The 24,206-nt window shown below is 45.8% G+C and overlaps 1 protein-coding gene across 1 annotated transcript in view; it reads left to right on the top strand.

Moving 5' to 3' along the window:
* Positions 1–820: 820 nt before the first annotated feature.
* Positions 821–24,206, top strand: part of LOC126528478 (putative phospholipase B-like 2) — an 84,811-nt gene continuing 61,425 nt past the window's right edge. Inside the window, exons 1-5 of the mRNA XM_050176356.3 lie at positions 821–953; positions 5,418–5,678; positions 14,789–15,035; positions 16,752–16,849; positions 17,240–17,469. Of these exons, the coding sequence (XP_050032313.2) occupies positions 5,446–5,678; positions 14,789–15,035; positions 16,752–16,849; positions 17,240–17,469 (808 nt within the window). The 5' untranslated portion in view covers positions 821–953; positions 5,418–5,445. The remainder of the gene's footprint in view (positions 954–5,417; positions 5,679–14,788; positions 15,036–16,751; positions 16,850–17,239; positions 17,470–24,206) is intronic.

Here is a 24,206-nt window from a genome sequence, read left to right as displayed (position 1 = left end):
TACGCATCTTGTTTTTCGGGTGTACGAGCTATACGTGCCCGCCCCATCGATAACTCAGCTGTTTTTAGTGCCGATACCTCTCATGCTCATATACTGCGATAACATTGACGTCACGCTATTGTTCACGGCGAGCGTTCCAATCTGTTTCGCATATTGACATATGCGCCGCCCCACTGCGCCCGTATTGGTTTGTTAGAAGATGCTAAGTCGGTTTCGGTTGCCGGACGCCGAAAAAGCTGCGGGAGATTAGTAATGTACAGATTTCGCTGTAAAGCGTTGGCGCGTGAAACGGAAAGCGTAAAGCTCACGTTTCGCGTAAAACACGAGCTTCGAACATACAACTCCACGCTCAAGCCGAGCGTATAAAAAAAAGAGACCCGCTGGGCTAAAGCAGCACCTCGTAGACAGTCAGGCTGTGTACTCTGCTTTATTACATCATGCTGCTTGGAGCGAAATTTCAATTGCCAAGCCTGGCGTGACGAAGGCGGTGACATCAAAATCACCTCGGCTTACTCGGGAGCGTCCCCGTTTGATTCTATAGCAGTCGAGCAAGGTAGCATGACGCCATGGATCGAAGTGCGCCAGCCTTGTGTTATCTACGAGGCGTTGGTCAAGCATCTCTACGTTCTCGCTTGCCCACGAACAATCTCGAAGCACCGCTCAGCTGCGTTCACTTGGGCACAATCCTTTCGCATTCACAGCTCACATGAAGTGCTTAGGTGTTCTCGGATATTTACCCTTTGTCTATTTGCGCTGCAGCACGCATAATGATATTTGATACGAGCACGCTTCGAGCGAAGCCTGTGTCTCCCCGCGCCCTTTGCCCGGATACGGCAGCGTTGGAGGATGCTCGACGACGCCAGTAGCGCCAACACGTGACGTCGTCCCCGTTGCGATAAGCCAGTGCGCTGCGCGGAGCAGCGAAGACGGACGGACGCCGGCGTCTCCCTGCGGTAAGCCTGGTCTTCGCTTCTCGTTTGTTGGCCGCGAGGAGATTGTAAACAACGTGTGTGTGGTCAGGGACGTCATGGTGACATCGCGTGGGCACCGTGAGGCAGCGCTTTGGAATGCCAGTGCTAATGCGCCCAGAAGTTGGCGAAGTTACAACTTAATTCTCTGCATTTTACCGAGCGAGCTTTCTGAGTTCAACTTGCATCGACGAACTGCGTCCGCGTTTCTGCTATCGTAACTAATCTTGATGGCTAGCGTTAGACTGATATGCAATTCGGTTCAAGTTTTTGATTATTAGGAGCAGTGCAAGCCACTTGAGGTCAAATTTCCGCTTTCGAATCACGTACTCGGCAAGCGCATTATTTTCCGGACCCAGTCTTGGCCTCGGCTGGCACTAAACACAACTGAACGCTTTGCATGTGTTCTAGGCACTGAAGTACAGCTGAAATGGACAAAGCCAACATTAACACATGCCGTCTCTCACCTAATGCGGGACTAATTCTTAAAGAGCGTCATTATACGTTACGCCACGGCAACACTCCACAGGATAATTCACAGTCCAATTGCGCGGCTTATACACCGTATATTTCGGTGCTTTTGAAGAGAAATATCGCGTGCGAGAAAACAGCTTCGCTAACGACGCGTATGCCAATGAAAACAACTTGGGATAAGTGAGCGTGTGTTCGTTCACGGCAATGAAGTATGTACACAGCCTAAATATTGCGCCTGTGTTATGGCATCAAGACTATACTACAGCCGCCAAGTTCGCAAAAAACCTACCCAAACTTCTTATAGCGTCAAATACTCTGAGTATCGGTGGCCGACGTGCAGCAGAGCTGTTTGCGGGCATCGCCGACACTTGACTTATCTTCGCGCCATATCTTGAAAGAACCTATCGCCAACTTCGAGTGGGGCTCTTTCCCATGCATTGAGGAGCGTCCGTAACGACAGACAAGCCTTCAGCTCTTTCACAGACTTTGGCGCAGAAACTGAGACAACAGAAGCGCTAACAAGTGGTGTCGGAATCCTACGGAGTATTACTATATTTCCACTCACACATCTCGGAAAAAGGCTGATGGAATTTAGGAAAGCTGGCGGGCAGCTCCTTTCCTTTTGCTATAGTGATCTTTATATCAGCAAACTAAGTCATATTTCTGCCGTCAAGGGTTAATGTTTGAGAAGTGGATCCTTCTATATGTTTTTCTCGCCCATGAAGCCGCATCTATTGGGTCATGATACCTGTTCTTCACAGGTATCAAAGAAAATAGTTGTCTCTGTTGACGATATTTTTCTTCTTTTTTCTAATATTCACAGCTTTCTGAACAAGCCCGATCACCGGTTTCCGTTTCTCGGCACAAACAATGGGGATGTGGTCATACTAACGAAAACGTGGTGATCCACGGTGATAGCTAATGCCGAATTTCTTTTTTTACAGCGAACCTGCATAACTCTACCTTGCAAGGAAATTTTCGTGTCGTAAGCAAAAAACTCCCCATACGTGGGCCGATCCCTAAGATAGTGCAATGCCGGGCAGACCCACGGCGGCGGTGCAGTTCGTCGTTAAGGGGCCCACATGCACAGCTTCGCTGGTCACCCGTCTTCACAGAGTGGAAGGGCATTGAGTCATTTTTAATGTGAGGAGGATTTCAGAACCCACCGATGTTACCGCGGCGATAGAACAGTAGCTGCCGTCCTAATCGCTTAATGTGTTCACGCTCCTGTGGTCGGTAGATTGCAGTAAGTGCGCGCTTGCGTTCGCATTGGTTATAGTGACATGGCAGCAAAAAGTCACAGCGACGTATCAAATAGGCGGATCTGGTTTTGAAAAAAGGTAAACAAAAGTGCCGTTAACGCATGTCGATAATGCATGCATTGCTAACATTTTTCGACGTGATTTGCACACGCACGCAGCTTCCTTGTAGGTATCCTTCGATACCGCCCTTCGAATGCTGTGCTCTGAAAATGCGTTGGCATGCATTTCATATATCTTCGTGTCCTCCACTTTTTCGCGCCACACCGTTTCGATTACCTGTGCACCGACTAGCCCAAGAACAAATGCTGCTGCATCACAAACAGTTGAAGTATAGTCCAAGTTCTTTTGCTTTCTACTTCTACCTTCCTAACTGTGTTTTCTTCCCGCGCTAATATGGATCCCTTAGACACCTGTTTTGACATGAAAAGTGTAAGCTCAATTATCAATAATTTTTTGCGAAACAGCAGCTGGTCGATGCTTGCTTCGCTAAGGGCCCTCAGACCAGCACCACTTTTGAGATATGCACCCCGAACCTTGCAGGAAGTCCGGCATTGCGTTCTCTGGGAAGCTTTCAATGCCACACGAGAAAATTTTACAAAAGAATCAACTCTTTTTTACTAAATTATCCTGGCCGAGAAATTAGTTTAGTTGACGGTGCGTATGCCAATAAAAACAACTTCTGAGAAATGAGCATGTATGTGTGGGCGCGCGTGTGTGCGTGCTTGCAATGTCTTGTACAGGAATCGGCCCAAGGAAACCACGAGATATCGTTGCACTCACATTAGAAATGCCTCGTATGATAAAAAAAAATGGCTAGGATTGGGAATATATGCGAACAGTTCAGTTATGTCTGGTTATTTACTAATATATCAAGTAAATATATGGTGTGTAAGTTACTTAACTGGATTGCGAATTATCCTGTATGTGAGCATGGTATAACGTATAGGGACGTTTTTAAGATATTGGTCCACATAAGGTGGGACACTTTTTATGTGCTAGTGTTCACTTTTTCAATTGTGTAACCTTATACGCAGATTCCGTTCCGTTGTGTATTGTACAAAGCATGCAATTTTCACTTTGCATAAACGGCACGATACAAATGCATTTATTGCACCTTTAGTTGCCTTGATTAAGTTTTTGCATTTCGGTGTGGCGAGATTTTTTCGAAGCCTACGTGTGCCTATTATTCTGCATTAAGGCAACCGAAGGCGCCGAAATTGCCAATGCCTTTTTTTTTGTCAAGTGAATAGGACGCAGTGTAGTCCCAATGAGGTATCAAAATGTAAGAAAAGTTATTGAATGACATCTAAACTTTATTAAAGTCGGCATTGTACAGATGGATGAACTTGAGTAGCAAGAGAGATTGTGACAATTCTTGAAATAAAACAATGAACGGACTAAATATAACAAGTCACTAAAAGAATCATACCTTTAAGCAGTATGTTAACGCGACACCGTTAAGGAGCCAATGTCGCAGAAAACCCGGCGTCCCGCGTGGGACATCACCTCGGGAAAAAGAATTTCGAACCAAATTGCCAAACACGCATAGCCAACCACTCCTCTACCCCCAAACTTGATCATACCTTGTCTTTCCTTCTTTACAACGTTATTCCTCGTAATTTTGTGAATGGCAGCCCACAAACAAATGTAATGGTAAATACACCGACAGCGCATGTCCTTTATGCTAGCTCTTTTCAGACCGATATATTAAAAGTGCGATGCAACACAAATTGGCAGTGGCTTAGCTCGGCTATGCCAGGATATATGTAGCGAAAGCTAAGGCATAGCATGGTTAGCCTTGGTTAACCTTGATTACTAGTCCAGGTTAGTCTGGTTGTGTAGCTATGTTGCGGCGTTTAGCCAGTCATTCGGCGCGCTGTTCGCCGGTTTCCTGGTTGATTTGTTTCCTCTTCATCTCTTTCCGACGTGGATTCCAGGCCTCCTCCTGCCTATGAGAATTGTCGCCGTCCATACTGCCGCCTCAACTGTCGTTGCTGCGCATGCTAGGTCTCCTTTTCAATCTTCCGACATGTTATCATGCATGCGACGCAGCTGGCGAAGCGAGCGGAGGTGAGCACAACGACGAGGAACGCGGTGTGACGTCATACCAAATGGCAGCGGCGGGACACCTGTGGCTCGGTGCTACTAGTGGCGCATGCGCAGTTGTGACTAGGGAGCGAGAGAGAGAGAGGCAGAGAGAGAGAAATATCCGCAGCGAGGCGCGCGTTGTGGCGTCATATGTGCCTCCTCGGAGCACCGCCATGGCGAAATCGCAAGTTCGCGGCCAGTAAAGCTTTTGCTTTAATAACAAGACATCGACCCACGCAAGAGGCCGCGTTTCTACCAGAAAGCTCCCCTTCGTTCATAGCGTTCGCAGCCAGCGTTTCCCGGTAAACGTTACTCTTACATAAGCCGCAGTTGCTGGGAAGCATGAAAAACAGTAAGGGTCTTTGAACGCTATCGCGTTCCGCTCTTAAAGGCGAAGCTTAAGCGTCCTCCAAATTTTTCAACTGACGTTCATAGGAAGACAGAGTGCTGTGTACAGCATCAATACATCATTCTACGCCAGAGCCCCCCTCCCCCCCACAATGTATACAAAGCGCTCTAAACTACAAAACATGGTCAATTTTATGATTCATACGGGTTTCGTATAAGATACCTCATCGAGAAATCGCTTATCATGTTTGTATGCTTATGTTTTTGCTGTGTGCAGGTCTTCTACTGAGAAAACCAAAAGCAAAATGAGGCACTCGGGGATGGCCATTGGCATATTATATCCGCTTTCTTTCCTGGCCGGTTTCTTGGTTGCGTGTGAAGCGGCTGACTGCCGATGGGCTTGGGCTGCACCGGAATTAGGAACCAGTCGGCTGCAAATCTACGACGGCAAGCCGCCGTCGGCACCTCATCTTGGTGGTTCATCGGCCCTGGCCCCGGTGGCATGGGCGAATTTTCGAGACGACATCCAGAACAGCGGGTGAGTATACATTTTCCCCCCTGGGAAACTTTGTCCCTGCTCTAATACAACAGTACTGACGTGTGCGGTAGCATGTTGAGTAACGCAATGCAGTTCAACAAATCGGTACACCACCACCGAGTGGCAAAAGAGTCACTGATGAGGAGATGAGAGTCACTGGAGATGATGAGCAGACATGAGGAGACAAACGGTACTATCACTGCACACACTAAACGCACAAAAACGAGTAAAACTATGCTGCTGCAGTCATATTTTGCGCAGCGCACATATGAATCGTGGCTACAGGAGCCGCTCTGCACGGCCCAAAACTTGCATTTCTTATTTCTAGCACACACATATTTACGGAATGCTTTTTTTGCGACAACAATTATAAGGACACTCCAGGCGCATTTCTGCCGTCGGCGTCGCCGTGAGGTTCCGTATGAAGTCCAAAGGCGATAAAACCGTGGCCGCGCACCGTATGCTGTATGTGCGAGTGAAAATGTGCTATGGTGAGCCGACGAACGCGGTTCAATCTCGCTTACCCGCGCGAGGAATACGGCCAGTATGCGTGCCCTCTCCTATCGCGTGCGAGGCGCGGGAGTCAGGCGAGGGAGGAGGGGTGTTCTCCGGTTGCTGTTCCGGAGTCTGTTTGGATTTTGTGACGAATGGACGTGCTTTTCGTGTCACCGTGGCGGCGACGAAATCATAAGTTTTTGTGCATGCTTTGAGCTTGCTCCCGTTTTTTATTTGCTGATTTTTTTGCCTTTATATAGTAATTGGGTGGTTTTCTTTTTCTTTACTTTTTTGTCTCTCGTATTTCGGGTGCGCGGGTGTGCTTCGTGTACATTTGGTTTTGCAGGATGGTTAGGGCGTCCTTTCGTGCCACGTGCCCCAACACGTGCAGCCGGGTGGGAAGTTGAGTGTTCGTAGTCTTTAAATGGTAGCTTGGAAGTGGCAAGGCAAATAGCTATTAGTGGTTTTACTGTACGTGTTTTGGTAGGAGAGTGAGAGCGTGGACGCGTGGTTGAGCGCACGTGAGAGCGTGTCATAGCTTCGGTCTTCGCGGCATTGATTGGTTTTGAAACAGTGGTACGAGTTGCTTTGCGACATTTTGAGGATTTGGACCCTGTGCGTATCGGTTTTTGCTAAAAGGCACTTGCTCTGCATTGAGATAGTATTATAGTATTTGCATCAGTAGTAACATTATTATAGTATTATAGTATTCGAAAAAACCTGTGCAATACATGGCGAGAAAGACGGGAAAGCAGGCAGTGCGCCGGTGTTCCTCAAGGCAGATGAGGAGACGGATGAGAATGGGGAGGGCATCGAATCAAACGGCACACAGTGTGATGTCGATACTAGGATGCAGAAAATGGAGGCTTTCCAGGAAGAGCTTCTCAAACAGGTGCAAGAGCTCAAAAATGAGCTGAACAGGAGCGTGATGCACGGAAGGAAGTTGAAAAGAGACTTGAAGCAGCCGAGGAAAAGCTGAACAGGGCTGCCATTGTTAACGAGAATGTGCGTGACAATGGAACGCAGACCCCCGACGCGACAGGCGAGGGTGTGTACTTGGAATGCATGACGCGTGATGAAGGGTTAGCTGGAAAGAGCGGCACCTACCTTGAGGCCGCCAAGCGGAAACAGCAGGAGCCCAGGGGGACAATACCCCTTGTCGAGTCCGAATCACGCGGAAAAGGACAAAGGGAAGCATGGAGAGGTACGAGAGAGTGAAAGGGTGATTATCGCCGGCGACTCAAACATGGCTTGGTGCTCAAAAGCAATTCTGGAGAGGGTTGAAGGCAATAAAAAAGTTGCGTAGGGACATTTCCAGGGCGGACACTGGGTTCTTCATGGAGCGAGCAAAAGAAAACCTCACCGAAAATGCCCGCGTATGCAACCTTGTCGTAGTAGCAGGTGGGTTAAATGACGCCCTAAACAGGAAAAGGACTGGTCTAGCCCAGCGCTTGGCGAAGGGGGTGGCCGACTTGCGCGAGCTATCCCCTCAGGTGCAGATCGTGGTGTGCACGGCGCCTGAGGAACCTGTACGTGACAGTCACGTACAAAGAGCCGTAATGGCTGCCAATGAGGCAACATGGAAAATGAGCCGAGAGAAAGGCTTTGAGGTTGTCGAAGTAAACAGGGAAGTGAGAAGGTGTGGTGGTTTTAAACGAGGCGGGATCCACTTCAATCACTGGCTGGCGCGAGAAGTGGCCTGCGACTTGGTGGTCGCGCTGTCGCTTTTTTAGGGGGCCCGAGGGCGCTCAGGAGGCCAGAGTAGAAAGTAATGAAGGAGGTCCCCTAGGGGAACATTAGAAGAGCATCGCCGTCGATAACAGACAAAGGAGGAAAGCAAGGAAAGGAGCTCGCCATGCAATAGGCTACGTAAACATGCGGTGCGGCAGAAGAAAGGAAAAGTGGGCAGAGATTGAGGAGCAGTTACATAGAGAACAAATAGGGGTGTATGCTGTTACAGAAACGCACTTTAGAGACTCAGAAGAGCCGCCAGTTATTGAGAATTATGTTTGGGAAGGGTGCAACAGAACTAAGTCGGAAAGAAAGGGAGGGGGAGTCGGAATGCTCATCCATCAGGGAGCCAAATGGAAAAGAGTAAATTTAACATGTCAAGAGCATCTTTGGTTATCAGGTACAATGAGTGGGAAAAAAACTTGGCTGGGCGTTACGTATTTGGGCACCGGAAATGATTGCACAGAGAAGAATAAAGAGTTAGCGGAATGCATAAGCGCGGATAATAAGGGTTTCGGCAATGGTGCTGAAGTTGCCCTATTAGGTGACATGAATGCCCACATACAGGATTTAGATGGCTATACCGACAACAGCGGGAAGTCAATGCTACACCTTTGTGAGCAACATAACCTCGTTATCGTGAACACAGGGCCTAAGTGTGAAGGGCAGATCACGTGGGAAGTGGGAAACCGGCAATCGACCAATGATTACTGTCTGATGACAGAAGGAATTCATGATAAGTTGAGAGAAATGGTCATTGATGAGGAAGGGCATAGCAGCATCGGTTGTGGCCATAAACGCATCGTTTTGAAAATGGGATATGTAGTTGGGAAAGAGAACAAGGAGTGCAAAATGGCCGCAGCTCGCTTATCAATTAAGCGATGTAAATGTTTTCATGTGAAGGCGCCATTGAGCAGGTCATAGAACATTCACATTCCGGAGAGCAGAGAAATTGAGCGCAGGAAAGAACAGGTAACAGGTAACAAACATTCTTGGTAGAGAAATGAAAGCGAATTGGGAAACGGCGAAAATAAATGTCTAGATGGAGGAAACTCCGTGAGGCTTTGGTCCTTTCGAGGTCTGCAAAGCGAAAGGCCACAGAATTGTTCTCAACACCAGGAAAGCTTTCAATCGTCCGGCCCTCGTAATAGCACAAAATACCTTTTAATTCCCTTGCTTTTGAAACTGCACTTTTTCGTAATGAGCTGAGGACCAGTGTTGATCAAAATTAATCAAACGTTGATTAGGAATTGAGGATATAATTTAACTTTCACAACCAAGTGATTCATTTCAGGTCTCGCAGAAGAGTGGCGATCATGTTGCGCTCAAAATTTATGGGTCCATTAGAGTGCCTGAAGGCCCGTAATCTCCATCTCAGGTTACAAAAGCTGTTTTTTTTTGTCATCTCCTTGCGCCGGAGTTTCCCAATAGAGGGAACGCAGAACAAGGAAGGTACTCAGAAACTTGCAGGGCATCAAATGCGTCGTCAATGCGAGATACAGCGTGGGGACGTGGCATTAGGTGGACATTTGTCGGTGGCGTGGTAGCGACCTAAAAAGCCAAGGGGCAAGCGTAGAATTGGTTGTGCACGACAACTCTTCGTTAATGACGCCACGCCAGAGGATAATATACCGTCAAAGTTTTTGCGCGCATGACGGCCTGGATGACGGCGCAAAGCCACGGTCTGTCGTTGTGGGTTTTTCGCAAGAGACCGACTGTAACCGTTGAAATTTGCGTTCGTCATGCCACTGTCTCAATGCGAAGATTTCAGCGAGGGTAGTTTGGTGGTTGATCTTGGCATGTGGCATTGATGGCAACAGCTTAGATACATTTAAGGATGATATACAGCTCGGGCGTAGCAGAATCGATGCGACCACAAAGTGCAGCAACGCCTACGACGCGCGATGTGTTAGAATTAGCGAGGCGTAATTTCCAAGCATCGACGCGTTACTTCGTAAGGGCGAAATAATTCCCATCGGTTAGCAAATCTTACACGACCATAATCGACCAGGCAGTCTGATGTGTTCTTTTCTTTTCCTTTCGAAGACGAGCGCACAGATGGTAAACCCTCTGGTGGCCGCTGAATACCAAAGAAGGTGCAGCTTGCCATGTCAGCGAGAGAGAGATGAGAGAGAGAGAGAAAACAAGGGTAGGAAAGGCAGGGAGGTCAACCAGAACAGCATCCGGTTTGCTACCCTACACTGGGGGTGGGGGAAAGGGGAATAGAAAGAGGAAGAGAGATGAAAATGAGAGAAAGGCAGGGAGGTTAACCAGAAATAAAACATCCGGTTCGCTACCCTGCGCTAAGGGAAGGGAAAGGGGAAGCACTATTTCAGGGAGATGCTGGTAGGAGTCTAGGGCATCTTCAGCAGAACAGATAGTTGGGCGAGTTAGTATGAATTCATAGTGAAATATTTTGCGCGCACAATCGACAAGGACGCAGTGCAGAGGGACACACGAGCTCTCGTGTGTCACCATTCACTGTGTCTTTGTCGATTGTGCGCGTAAAATATTTCACTAGGACATCTTGTCCAGGGACACGCTGGTGGATAGTAGGAGCAAGTGTTCACCTGAGCGAAGCTCGAAGAAGTACAACGGATAGACAGGAGGTAGGGAAACCTTTAATTGGCCAGGGAGACCCGGCGAAGACGCAACCTTCCCTATGATAATGATCATGACATGCAGGTGATGAATAGGACATATGATCGGTGCGGGCTTATACGTATAAGAAAACAGGCAGGTTTGCCCGAAGGAAGATGCACCGACCTAATGGTACGTCGGTGCAAAGTTTAGCGTGGCGTTTGAACTCATAGCACGGTGTTCAAAGCATGCGAAGAATGTTGGCGCGTCGCATCACTCAAGCCAACTCCTGCTGGGTGGAAGGAACAGCGCCCTCTACTACCAAACATCTCATATTGCGTTGGCGTTATCAGTGTTGCAGGCATCGCGCCTCAATGATGCATCATATCAGACGGACGCAAAACTGTCGATGTTCGGAAAAGGTGCCAGCGTCTGAGCGCGGTAGCTTGCATGCGGAAAATTCTTAAGAATGCTCTATTCCAACTTTTTAGATAACCCAATCGTTGGGGTATCAGGCACCTGTTCGAAGGGTACCGGTAGGAATGGGGCCGTCGGACGTGTTGATTATTGTTAACATATCTAGTTATCTACACGCACACGCGCACACGCGCACACACACACACACACACTTATAATGAACGAGAAGAAAGAAAACCGAGGGCCTGATTTTCGTTGGTCATATCACAAGAAGAGAAGAAACAAGGACAAGGTCTTTGTTTATTGGCTTCTTTAAAATAACTATATATATAAAGGAAATATTTGGTGTCATTTCGAAAAAAGGTCTTTATTAGCATTTCAATTGTGGCATGGCCTTCGTCACATTAAGCAGTGCGTTGCAAGGGAGGCCGCTTACATGGGGCTGTGATATCGATAATGCCACAAACATATCTCGTTGTGTCAAAACGAGAGTCATAGTCACAATAGTCTCAGTCATAGTCACATAGTCACAATTTGGTGGCGCGAACTCTTGATCATGAATGTCGGACGTGAGCCACGTTTCTGTTATAGCTGCTACATCAGGTTGATAGTCAATTATCAAGTGTTCAAGTGCCTGGGGTTTGTTGACGACGCTTCTAGCATTTAGTGTGAAAAGTGTTAGTTCACTGATTTTGCGCCTCGGCGAGTTACAACCCCGCTTTTGTCTTTTCCGGTGATGTTCGCTGTTTTGCCGGCAAGGCGATTTTTCTGACCCCCTTTCTGAATCGTTTTCTTCAAGCGGCACTTTGTCATCCTGCTCGTTGCTCCAAACATACGGGCGGTTGTTAATGTAGAGTTTGTCGAAAACAAGCGAGACTTTCTCATTCTTTTACCGGTTTGCCTTCGCGCTGTTCCAAAGTTTTCTTCTGATATCCCGCACGCGTTTTGAGAAGTCTTCTCGATAGATAGTTGAGTATCGTTAAGTTTGTACCCCTTTTCAGTATTGTATACGTATCTCTTGAATCTAGTAATTTGAAGCTTACAGGCAAAATCTTGTTAGGTTCTGCTCTCCCTATCCGATGTATGCGCTCGATGGCTACTGCTTTCAATTCCAGAGGGCCTTCGATAACGTCTTTATTCACTGTGCGTTGCAGTGTCAAGGGTGTCTCTCCAGTGGATTCTGGTAATCTGTAGATTATCAAATTAGAGCGTCTGCTACTGTTCTCTAGACCATCGATTCTATTTTGCATTGATATTATTGCCGAAATATGCTTGCTCTTTGCTCTGGACAAGAATCCACTTTTTGGTCTAGGCTTGTGAACATGTTCAATTTCTTATCGATTTAGGCTTGATGATTTTCCTTAATGTGTTTAATATCTGCGGCTTTTTCCTTTAATTGTTGACTTATTTTGGGGCCGGGATTCGTTTCGACATCTCCGCCAAGTAATAGAACCTTTAGTATAAGCACAGCATGTTCAAACACGATGCCACACAGCCTTGGCCATGGCAGCACTAACAAGAGTGGGTCACTAGAGCGAATACATTTTCCGTATCGCTTTCTCACCTGAACAATGAAGACTAACGGATTGTTAGGTGGCTGCATTCCCTGAGTGCTGTCGTGCCCAATGATCTCGGCTTGCGTGTGATCGCTGTTGTAGGCGGGCTGTGGTATGGCGCTGAGCACTGGTTGCGCACCCAGCGATCTGCGCAGGTTGCCGACGAACGGTGCAGCACAGAATCCCATGACTTTATCAGCATGACATCCGGCACGTGGCAGTTGGTCACATTGGAGATCATTGTTATCCCGGTCGTGTCGTGGTTCATGGCCCGGACTGGCGTGAAGCAGCAGTCCGAGAACAAGCTGAAGAAGGAATGAAGACAAACGGACTGTTAGGTGGCTGCATTGCCTGAGTGCTGTCGTACACACACACACATATATATATATATATATATATATATATATATATATATATATATATATATATATATATTACGACCAAATTTAATATGCGTGCTCACCACATATAATTTATAACACAGCTTCCACGACCATATTCTGTAATATCGTTTAGGCGAGGCTGTTTTACGTACAGGGTGCACAATAAATGCAAGTACTGTGAAGACGGGCTGCAGTAGATACGTTTGGTACATTCACTGTGCCAATTATGGCTACTAGCACCTAGTTGCATTTTTGATTGCTTTTCTAACTCAGGCGTCGTTGTCGGCTTCTTTGTTAAACAGTATCAGGAAGATTGATCAAAGCAGAAAGTACAAGCTGCACACTGATTTTGAGATCATAATGGCACGCTGAGTGCCAGATACCCGGTAATCAAGCGTTGCGATAAGGGCACTTAACTCATGCTTGCATTGTCCTTATAGCGCTGGTGTGGAAGTTCCAAATCAAGTTCTTTAATCGCGCCGCAATCAGTCGATCCACTAGGCGCAGACCTCCTGGGCAGTCTCGTAGACATCCGCTTTATTACTTATCAAGCTTAAACCAGAAGTCATAACTACGCCCGAAGTCGTAGCAGAAAAAGATAGCTGGCTCTCCCGTAATCTAGAGTAGATGTAAGCATGAAATGGCAACCGGCAAAGCAGATTGGTTGGAGATGATATGAGCCACAATCTTAAAATGGGTGTAGTGCATGTTCACAACGGCACGCCCCACCACACCACACCGTATTGCACCGCGCCACGCTATACTGTGCACTGGTCCACGTGGACGGTGCTGAGTTAGCAGAAGAAAAGGGCCTGAAAGAGGCGCCACGCAGCGGAACGCCATCTCTCGAGGCGACGCAAAGCCCGCGCCGAGGAACTCACGGACAGCTAGCGTTCAAAGAGCAGAGGCAACCCTGTCGAAATATGATAATGAATTCTATAATGCCCTGTATCCGTCGTTTGAACGTAGCTATTGTAAATGACAAATAAACCTTCAGCCTACTAGAACTTACATGTTGGATGATATTGTGAACGAACATTAGGAAGATCGCAGAAGCAATATTTTTTGTAACTTGTTTGGGCAGTAACTAGCGTAAGTATTACTGCCATGTACAAAGGTTGGGGGCCAGAAACCGCATTTTATGAAGTTCTAACTGGTTTTCCGAATGATTTCGTTTGATTCTCTCAACTTTCTCGGAGTTTTTCGTTTCAGTGCCCGGATAATGGCTCTGGCTTCTGGCTCAAGCTCACTTGAAGGTCGCCGACAACGGAAGCTAAAAGCATTTCATGACCGAAATGTCTTAATACACTTGAATTTTGAGGAAAGTTGTGGTAATTGGTCGAATTGTTACTGTCTTTTAATTGAAATCAAATTAGAAGAAAGAAATGCAGCCACCTTACTAAAATTGTGAGGGCTGCTTCTTTTCATGAGTTTTCGTTTCCGTGGTCATGAATTTTCGCGAAGCCGTTTTGTTGTCGCCGACGATGAACATGCTGGTCAAGTAAATTTTATGGTAAAAATTATGGTATTGTTTCATCTTCTTAATGTACTAAGCACGGAAAAATATTTTTAAAATTAAATTTGGACATATATTAACGTTGCCCATATTTGCATCAAATTAGGATCATGATTTGTGCGAGTTAATTCAAGTGCGTGACGTAAAAACGCCATAAAACGGGAATGTGCAGAAACAAAATGGGATAAATGTTAATGGAAACAGCTACAGACAAAGGCGCTGTCCTCGGTAATGACTACAAACAGCGCATGCGTCTGTACTTTATTTGTCCGGATTTCCATGGTTTATTGTGCTGCTCTTTCTCGTTACCCTCATCAGTATGGCTTTAAGCGTGCCTTTCCAGGAGACAGTAAGCATGTTTTTTTTTCAGGTCTGTAGTATATCCAGCGTTGACTCGATTGTTGTAGCTATATCGTCGGTTGCTTTTTTCAGCTGGGCCTACCTGGAGGTGGAGTCGAGCCCGAACGTCCCGGACGAAGTCCAGGCTTACGCCGCCGGTGCCCTGGAGGCGTACCTGACGCGCAGGCTCATGGAGGCTCAGTGGGAGAACATGTTCGCTCACTACTGCGACAACCAGACCGAGTTCTGCGCTAAGGTGTACGATTTCCTCCAGAAGAACCTCGACTACTCGAGCCGAAACGAGAAGCATCTGCGAGCCGTCGACCCGTACTGGAACCTGGTAGGCGCTTGGTAGAATTTTAGGAAAAGCGGACGCCCGTAATTTGAAATAAAGGGAAACTAAGACGTCTTATTTGTGTGTTGAATGCCAGGCGTACTGCAAAGAACAGCAATAAAATAAAGTGACTTCCTACTGTGTTACTAGGAGCGACAGCGCTACTAATACCGTCTCAGTGAATTCATGGGCGTTGAAATACATCTGCGCAGATACTTTTATTCTCTTGACAGTGGGCGCTTGAATGCTGTTGAGGGGATGTTACTACCATTGAATTTATGTTGCGCAAGCCTTACGTGAAGCTTCTAGAGACTGGTTTAGGCACCTACTGAAGGACTTCACCAATAAAATGCCATGTAAGCCTTAGACTGGAATTAGTCTCTTTAGGAAGACTTGAAACTTTACTTGCAAATGCAGTAATCATGTTCGTCTAATCCAGTGCAAAGGTGTATCGTTATTACGTTGCATCTTTGGGGGCTTTTTATTTTAGACAAGCAGCACGATCATGGTTCTGCATCTATGCCTTGACTCGTGGTCCATCCATGCTACCGCTGTGAGAGTACAGCACTATTTGGCAGTTTTGCTCGCCACTTACGGACACGATCTAAAGAAAGTCAGCTTCCAGAAAAGCTGCGCCAGGGCCAGATACATTATAGCTGCGGCGCCTACTCAGATAAACTTCTAGTGAAGGAACTGGGAATAGCAGGAAAGCGTAGGGTTGAACGTCATGAACCTAGTTCGTTGGTGTTTATGTTTATAGTATAATTTTATTTGAAAGTAGGATTTGATCACTGGACGGTCCGTTTTGCTACCCATGAACTCAGGGCGACTTTAATACGACATATTTCATTGTATTGAAGTAGTGCTCAAACACCGATGGCAGCCCATCGGAGCTTTATAGGTTCACACTTGTTGACCGACGAAAAGCAGGCTGTTCACATTGAAGCCTTAAAAATAATGAATACAGAGCCATGAGTTGTTGAGCGTGAGTGGTCGGGTGCGAAAGCGACAGTAGATGAATGAAGCGTACAAAATAAAATGACAATCACAGAGAAACATGCTCGTTCGAGTTCATCGACAGCAGCGTAGTGGTCGCCATCTTGTCCATTTTGCTTGTGTGACAAGGCAGAGTGTGCATTTAGCATGCAATTTGTATATACGAAAACTGTTCCGCCTGTACCTCTAATCAGCTAATCAGGCTTGAAGAATGCAGATACAAATGGCCTCAAAACTTGCTTGGCAAGTCCGCTCAATCGACATGAAGTTAACGAGGTTTTATCGGTAGGATCTTCTGCAATGATCATTATAAGTTTCTTGACCTTTCCGTCATTACTCACGTCAAGCGATGCGACAGGAGCACTGGCTTTCATTGGAATTCCGGAGCTCACCCGATGCCTACAAAGTACGAGATCCTAACGGATCCTCAAATTTGGCTTATCTTGGCGCAACACATAACTTTCTGCAAGCACGCATCAAATATGAATTACAACAAAACTCAACGTGATTCAATGTGAATGGCTTTGCAGCCATTTAATTTGGTAATTGAAAATGTGTGAACTTACTTCACGGCCTTGCAGCTTGAATCTTTCAGAGTCATCTGAAAGTTTAACTCATCCTCTCAATTCAGCCTTTCGCATTGAGATCACGTGGTATTGAAGTGCACGTGGTATTTATTTTTGTGAGATTTACACGATTGCGTTCTTTCATTTTCTCATTCGGCAGGTACACCTCCAAATGCGACAACTTCGTGGTTTGAGCGACGCCTTCGAGGATGTCCCGCTTGACGCGTCGCGGGAGACTACAAATGTCACGAGAGCTTTGTAAGTTCTTCCACCAATACAGCTACGATCTCTTCTTCATGAAAAAAAAAACAACAACAATCTGTGATTTATGTTTATGATGTCATTGACCACAGTATATTGAATGTAGCGGGAAAAAATGTTGAGCAGTCGATAAGTGCACAATTTTGTGGCGCTTATACATGCATTTAGTAAAAAAAAATATGAACGTAATCGCAAGCTGCTGGTATCTACACCGTACTACTGAAATTGTGTGCCCTAGTGACGGTGGCATATTAGCAACTTTTTTTACCTAACTAGAAACTGTGATAACTGTAAGCGGACCTTTTTATCGTTTTCATGAACCGGAAGTGTATTTGAACTCACTGAATTTAAACGCAACGGTGAAAAGTGGCCGTTACCATTTGCCAGATTCTTCAGCCTCGTGGGAGATTTCTTGGACCTTGAGCCAACCCTGAGGCGCACTGCAGATTTGCACTCTCTGAGCCTGGTGCCAGCGTGTTCGGCATTGGTTAAAGTCGTCGGTGACAACGAAGATCTCTTCGTGGCCCATGACGCGTGGTTCCTGTACAAGAGCATGCTGAGAATTCAGAAGAAGTACACATTTCCCTGGCACTACGCGCCGGACACTGTGGGACCAAGTGAGTATGCCGCAGTATGCGGTCGCTGCATGCGCCGTGTCCTCCCGCATAGTAAACTGTGAGACTTGCACCTTCGCCATTTGACATACACGAGTAACTTGAGAAGCACTTGAGAAGCCAATCATGAACAGAATTAGTCTTTTCTCTGGAAAAAAGCATTTTCTCTAGAAAGTAGTTCGTCTACAGTGACGAAACTATAGTACTGTTTAAAAACTGAAGAATTTAAAGAATGCATCACGAACTAGCCCAGCACTAAGTTTTATTGAAATTATAGTACGTTTTGTAGTAAATTGAAAAAGTGTAGTAATTTAAAAAATCACTGCACGGGCGTGTAAGGTCACGGGCGTTAATAGAAAAAGTAAAAAAAGAAGAACGTGCTGAAACGCCCAGGTATTTAGGTATAAAAGAATCAACTTGTGGTTATCATGAAATTCGTAACAAAAGAAAAACTACAACGTGACAACTTCGCCGTTGCTTGTAAACGACTTGCCGAAAGCCCTCGCATTATACGTGCGATTAGTAGATGTCCCTCCATTCATGTTGTTCAATATATATATATATATATATTACGTGTAAGAACAAAGCAGCTTTGTGCACGTTGGCCAGCAAGCATGCTTCCCGTGGTGGATGAGTGACACGTACCGTGAGCACAAATCATAAACGCGGTCTAAAAACATTATCAGAACACCCGCACGGCGTAAATTGCGTGGAAGGTGTAATCGCTATATCGCCGGCATGGGAGCGTGAAACCTTCACAAATGTACTTTTTGGCGCATGAATTAACACGTTCTACTAATGAAGATGGAATGAAAAGAAAAAGCAGCAATGTATACGAGCTTCTTAGTGTTTGAATTTACGCTGATAAATTCTTTCACTAAAGTACAAGCAGCGGCTAATAGCACAGTAAGCTTACTCATCATACCTCAATGCATCGAGAGGTCTCCATCGGCAGGCTTTCTATGTGTAATCAGAAAGACCAATCAATCGAAACGAGTGTTCAGATTTGCCGTAACTAATAACCAATTAAACTAATAGTCAATGAAGCCAAGTAGAGCCAAAGGAAATGAAGGCTTCCCACTAAAGGCTCCTTTATTCGCATCTCTTATCCCGTAGATATTTCGCCGTCTCCTGATAGAAAGTATGCGAGATTGAGAGGGAAAATATTTGATTTTCGGGGAAATAGTATACGTAACGTGCGAAATTTCTAGGTTTCGTTCAGGAATGTTGCAGTGGGCTTCGAAATCAAACGGCAGTTAATTTATTGCTAAAGAATTCGCACTCTTGCAGGTCAGAAACGAGGCTGTCGACAGTTACGCGGATGCAAACGAAGCGCATGCGCAACCGCGCCATTAATCTTGTTGCGGGACGTGCTTTCGAGGCGCGTCTCGTTTGCCGCTCTGCCAACTACTATTGCAGGGCGATCTTCCTTCGTACTCGAAATAGCTTGTTCTCGCACAGACGCTTGCTGTGGGCTTCTGAAAAGTGGGCAGTCGGGCTTGCATATTTTCCGTTGCAGCCGACGAGCTACCTCAGCATTTTATTAATGCAGAGGCCAGTCTGTGCAGCGCACTGCTTGGCCGGCATGAAGTATCTACTGTGCACGGTGCCTCCCGCACTCTCCGCCATTCCATTCGCGGACTTCTGCAGCCTATATGTACAGGAAACTCCGTGTACCGATGGTCCAAGCCAGTTACGCGTCACGTCGGCAGCATGGACGCTGAACTCGTTAAGGCAGAAGCGAACTGTCAGCAAGCTGCGATGAGTGTAGGTGTCTTTTTCTTTATTGAGAGTAATGCGCTTTTATTAGAGGGAACAGTTGACGGTATACCCCTATAGTAGCGAAGAACTAGTCAAGAGTAATCGCTCCCCGCACGCGCACTTGTGTCAGCAATGACGCCAATGTCTCGGGCGCAGCAACAAGAATTGTTGCCTACAATTTAAGGAAGTCGCCTGAACGTATGTTCGCATAAGTGATAAAGGTGTACTTTTCAGGGCAATATGCAATGGCCCATGCAGCAGTCAACAACTTATGTATGCGAAAACTTCGCAGTTTCTATCCTCTCGTCGGGTGCGCGCCTTCTAAGCTTGTTTTCCACGTGTTTCTGCCCAAAACATTATTGCCCGGGTCGCACAGCCACCCCGAGATATCGCGTAACAATAACTTCGTGAAATACGATCTTAACTCCCCAGCAGCAAGGCGAAGCAGGTAAATTTCTACACAAGTGAGATCATGAACGAATGTACGAGACAGTATTTGTTTACTTTTCAATGCCTGGTGTCTTTTCCCTTTCCCTGTGATTCGTGTGTGAGGCAATTGGCAAGGATTTATGGAACGTCTTCGTTGCTCAACATGTGCGCCAATTCTTCACTGTTACTTTGGGAGTACCTTGAATCGAATTTATTTTCCCGTTGAATGGAGGAACGGAGTTGGCTCAGGCACTGATGACGCCCTATACCGCAATACGCAACTTACAGGCGTTAGGAGACTGCACTTATACAACCGACATTAGGCGATTTGTTCGCAACAATTTGCGTGTTCTCTCCTTTTAAATCCGAGTAGTGCAGAGTAGTTCGTCAAACTTCTTGTTTCGTTTTTATTCATTCAAAAAGTAATGAATTGGCAAAACCCCGCATGTTTTTTCAAAAAAAGAAAACATAATGTCTTTTAAGTGTATCTGGTGCTACTAAAGCTCTAGTAAAGTAAATGTTCACGGCAGCTTTCGTCTGCAACGTCCTGACAATCGTATACTGTCAATAAAATAACACAGTAAGTAAATAAAGTTGCAATTACTGCACATTAAATAGGTTTTGTCGCGGGGTCATGTATTCTGGGCTTTTACAATTTCCACCCGTCAAGGGCCTGAAGACTGCACCGCATTACTGCATCGACATTCGAGAAGCCAGCGTACGGTAGGAGTTCTACACGCCGAGGCACGGCTGAAAATGCAGTTTATTGAAAGTCCCTTTCATTCAAAGCGTACTTTATTCACACAGATTTGGCGATTAGAAATTGTCGCTAAATTTAAGGACATGCGAAAATTTTAGGGATGAAACATGGACGCTGTGCTGAAAACTGAAAATTTATTTCGCTCGTTAGTTCTACTAGCTGTGCCTTCAAAACCACGACGCATTAGATTTGCTTGCCTGCGCAACCTTCCGCCGTTTCAGTTTTCTCAAATCCTGCGAAAAGATCTCCTGCATTGCTGAAAGGGAGTGCTAAACTGGGATGAGCGATGCCGGCAGGCAGCGGCTGCGTCAGTGAGAACGTTAGAGGCACTTTGTCGTATATGCCTGCTTCGCCTACGTTGTGACTGTCGGCAAGGATTGCGCGAACTTGGTGTGCATTTCGAACTTGAAGACTTTGTTACAATACAGGTCTAGGTACCGCAGATGCCTTGTCTACAGCCATCTAGCTTATAGCGGAAAGTGCCTGCTCAGTGAGTCACGAAACATTTGACGAATACAATATAGAAGATATTATTTAATACACAAGTTCTGTATTGCACTAAGGTATCCACACCATGGGTATTGTATAAAGGTGGGACCCCTTTAATCTCGAAGAAGTTTTCAAAGGGGTCCCTAGAATATATGCGTTTGTATAAACACAATAAGAGAATGAATATAATAAAAAGCCTAGAGTGTTTGCAAAAGTAGAAATCTGTTGCGTTCTTATTGGTTAAAAGATGTTAGTATGAAAGAGCGAATGTTAGTTTTGTAAGGTATAAGTTACTGTTGTGATGTTAGGTCTGTAGGTAATTTATTCCACAACTGGTGCTGCCCTACACGAAGAGAAAAAATGAGCCGTAATTAGTACGGCCGTTTGACACGACTAGCTTCTTCACCGTTATTGGTCGTAGTGGGTGTGCAATATCCAGTTAAGTAATCTTTATTGAAGGGCATAAGGTAACCTTGCGCAATACGTTCGTAAAACAAAACGGGAACTTGATAATGGATGCCATCTTCTACGAGTAGCATGTTAAGCATGAGAGGTAAGCGAATCTTATCAAGTCCATACTTTTCAAGCAGAGCATAGCTCGAAGCGCAGTATTTTTTGCAACAGTAATAAGCAACAAGGTGGCGGGGCACGTGAGTCCGTAAATTGTAACTGCGTACGTAATATACAAATGTATGAAGTTAATGTCGAGAGTGAGAAGTATATGTAATATGAGGGCAAGACGCAGTTTATAATGTATTTGAATTTGCGTATAGGTAGTCCATAGGCGGAGAGGTTTCATTTTTCAGGATGGGCGGGGGTGGTCTGGGGCCCGATTACCTTTCCGAACCCCATATATATATATATATATATATATATATATATATATATATATTCTTTTTTTTTTTTCTTGCACTTGAGGAAACTTCCTGTGGCCTCGACGAATTGAGCGCTGAAGTGACGGCGTCATATGAGTATGTACAGGACTCATAGTAGGAGACAGTACAATTTCAGAGGTTGAGACCTCTCGGTGGTGTAATCTTCCTTCGTCTAATTGTTGCATACTTGGCTATCACTAGTACTGCTTCGCATTTCCGGCGAAGATGCAGCCTCTCTCTCTCTCTTTTTTCTGTTTCTGTGAGTCCGAGTATAAGCTCTGCTGCACAAGAGTGCTGTATTCTGATTTCGAGTGAATCCGGCGTAGCCTCATTTCGGTTACTGAGTGAATTGTTGAGTGTTCGCCAACTATCATGCACCAAGACTTAAAAATAACGCAGTAGCGTTACTCGGAGGAAACCTAGTCGAAATTGTTTGCAGTGCAGTGGAGTAGCCGCCAACAATACTTTGGTTAATGAGATTCAATTCGGTAATTGCAATTATTTATCTAACTCGAGAAGTACTATCCTCATTTTCAAAGTGTCAATGACTCATTTGTAGGCATCCAAGATAACATCTAACTGCGGTGTTTTCAGCGACGTACTAAAATTATGTACAATATTTCTCGACTGGCAAAGAAACCTCACCAAATATGAAAAATACCACATGAGTGCGCTTACACCCGCATCATAAAGCAGCGCCCTCAAGTACGGTGAATGAAAGCAACTGTATTGCTTATCTCAAACCTGAAAAGACAGCGCATCACCTTGATAATAGTATTGAAGGAGCAGCAACATCAGGTTTCGCGGCTTCGCAGCTATTCCTTCCTCTCATTTCTGTGTCACTCTTACTATCCGTCTCTAAAGGCCGACTGATCACATTGATAACAAAAGCCCCTTGATAACGCGGCCAAAGCGCCGCTCAAAAGCAATGTAATAGGCATAAAATATTTCAAAATCCCGACTTTGCTCGCACCGCACCGAAAAAGTGCGCGCGAAGCTATATTTTGCGCCAGAAACTTGCTTCGGACCAAAGCCAAATTAAAGTGACCGCTTCATTTTTCATGAGAATGTATACGTGCTGCAAAAACAAGTTCGTGTCAAAAAATAAACGCGAAGTAAACAGACCAGGAAGCGACCAACATGCAGAGAATAGGCAAAACCGATGCGTTCAAGTAAGTAAATATACCGCTTCTAAATCAGTCGAATAGGCAATCAAGATGTCTGCACACACAAAAAAATATCAGATTTGCAGCGTGCCCTTACTATCTACGAATGCGTAAGCGCCGTTGAACACCAGTTGCTGCCCAGAGGACGTGTTCGAATAGGTCTCCTTTTGCAGCTATGCATGCAGTACTGTGTCCGTTTTATTACATCTTCAGTTGCTTTCTTGATGACCGACGCCGGAATTCAACGGCAAACATCCGTTATCCTTGTCTTGAGGTTATCTGACGTCCGTCTCGACCATGTAAGCGCGATCTTCCACATAACCCGAAAGAAAGAAATCGAGTGGGGACAGGTCAGGTACCTAGCCGGACAATTTACGGGCCCTTGCCTGCCAATCTATTCCACATGAAAAGTCTCATCCAGCTAGCTTCGCGCTCGGCAGCTGCTGTGTGCGGTTGGCCCATCTTGCTGTTGCCACGGAAGTGGAAGATGTGATAGCAGGACTTCGCTGAGAAACTCATCCACCACTTCAAGGACTTCGTTCACGTAACGCCGTCCAGTTTGTGCGTGATCGAATATGATGGGACCGATTAGAGCACCGTCGTAAATTCCGAATCATGCATTGAACGACCGCTAGTACTAGTGCCGATTACGCTTTACCCAGTGTGCATTGTAGTCACTCCAATAGTGTGCATTATGCAAATTTATCTGGGTGTTTCTGTGATAATTTGCTTCATCTGGGCACATGATGTTGCTCAATAAGTCCAGTGACTCATCGGCTTCTGTGAGGACCCAATTCGAGAAATCTAGACGATTCTACAGGTCCCTATCTTCCCAGCACTGGTGCTAGTTAAGGTGGTACGGGTGAAAGGCCGTAATTTAGAGTCCTCCAAACTGATGACTTGGAAATTTGTACCTGGGCGGCCACGTCCCGCACGCTAGCATGAGGGTTTGAGGCCATAAATGCTAGAACTTACGGGCGTAGGCTAGAAGTCAAAGATGGAATCCTACGCCGCTCTTTCTTGAAACTGTCGGTTTTTCTCTGGTTTTCATGATGTCTGATAGTAATCGACGCGTTTTGTCTACCGCCACACTTCAATGAGTGATACATATTTGCAGCCTTCCTCCTGTTGTCACTTTCAGCTCCCAAGGCAAGGATCATTTTTACCTTCTGCTCATTAGAGAAAGACATGGCCACGACTGGGACGAAACGAAACGCACCTTTAAACCTCTGCACTGGCGTTGTCAATTCACTTTTGTGG

Source organism: Dermacentor andersoni, chromosome 9 (assembly GCF_023375885.2).
Source record: "Dermacentor andersoni chromosome 9, qqDerAnde1_hic_scaffold, whole genome shotgun sequence".
In the NCBI taxonomy this organism is placed as follows: domain Eukaryota; kingdom Metazoa; phylum Arthropoda; class Arachnida; order Ixodida; family Ixodidae; genus Dermacentor; species Dermacentor andersoni.
This window is presented reverse-complemented; position numbering and strand designations above follow the sequence as displayed.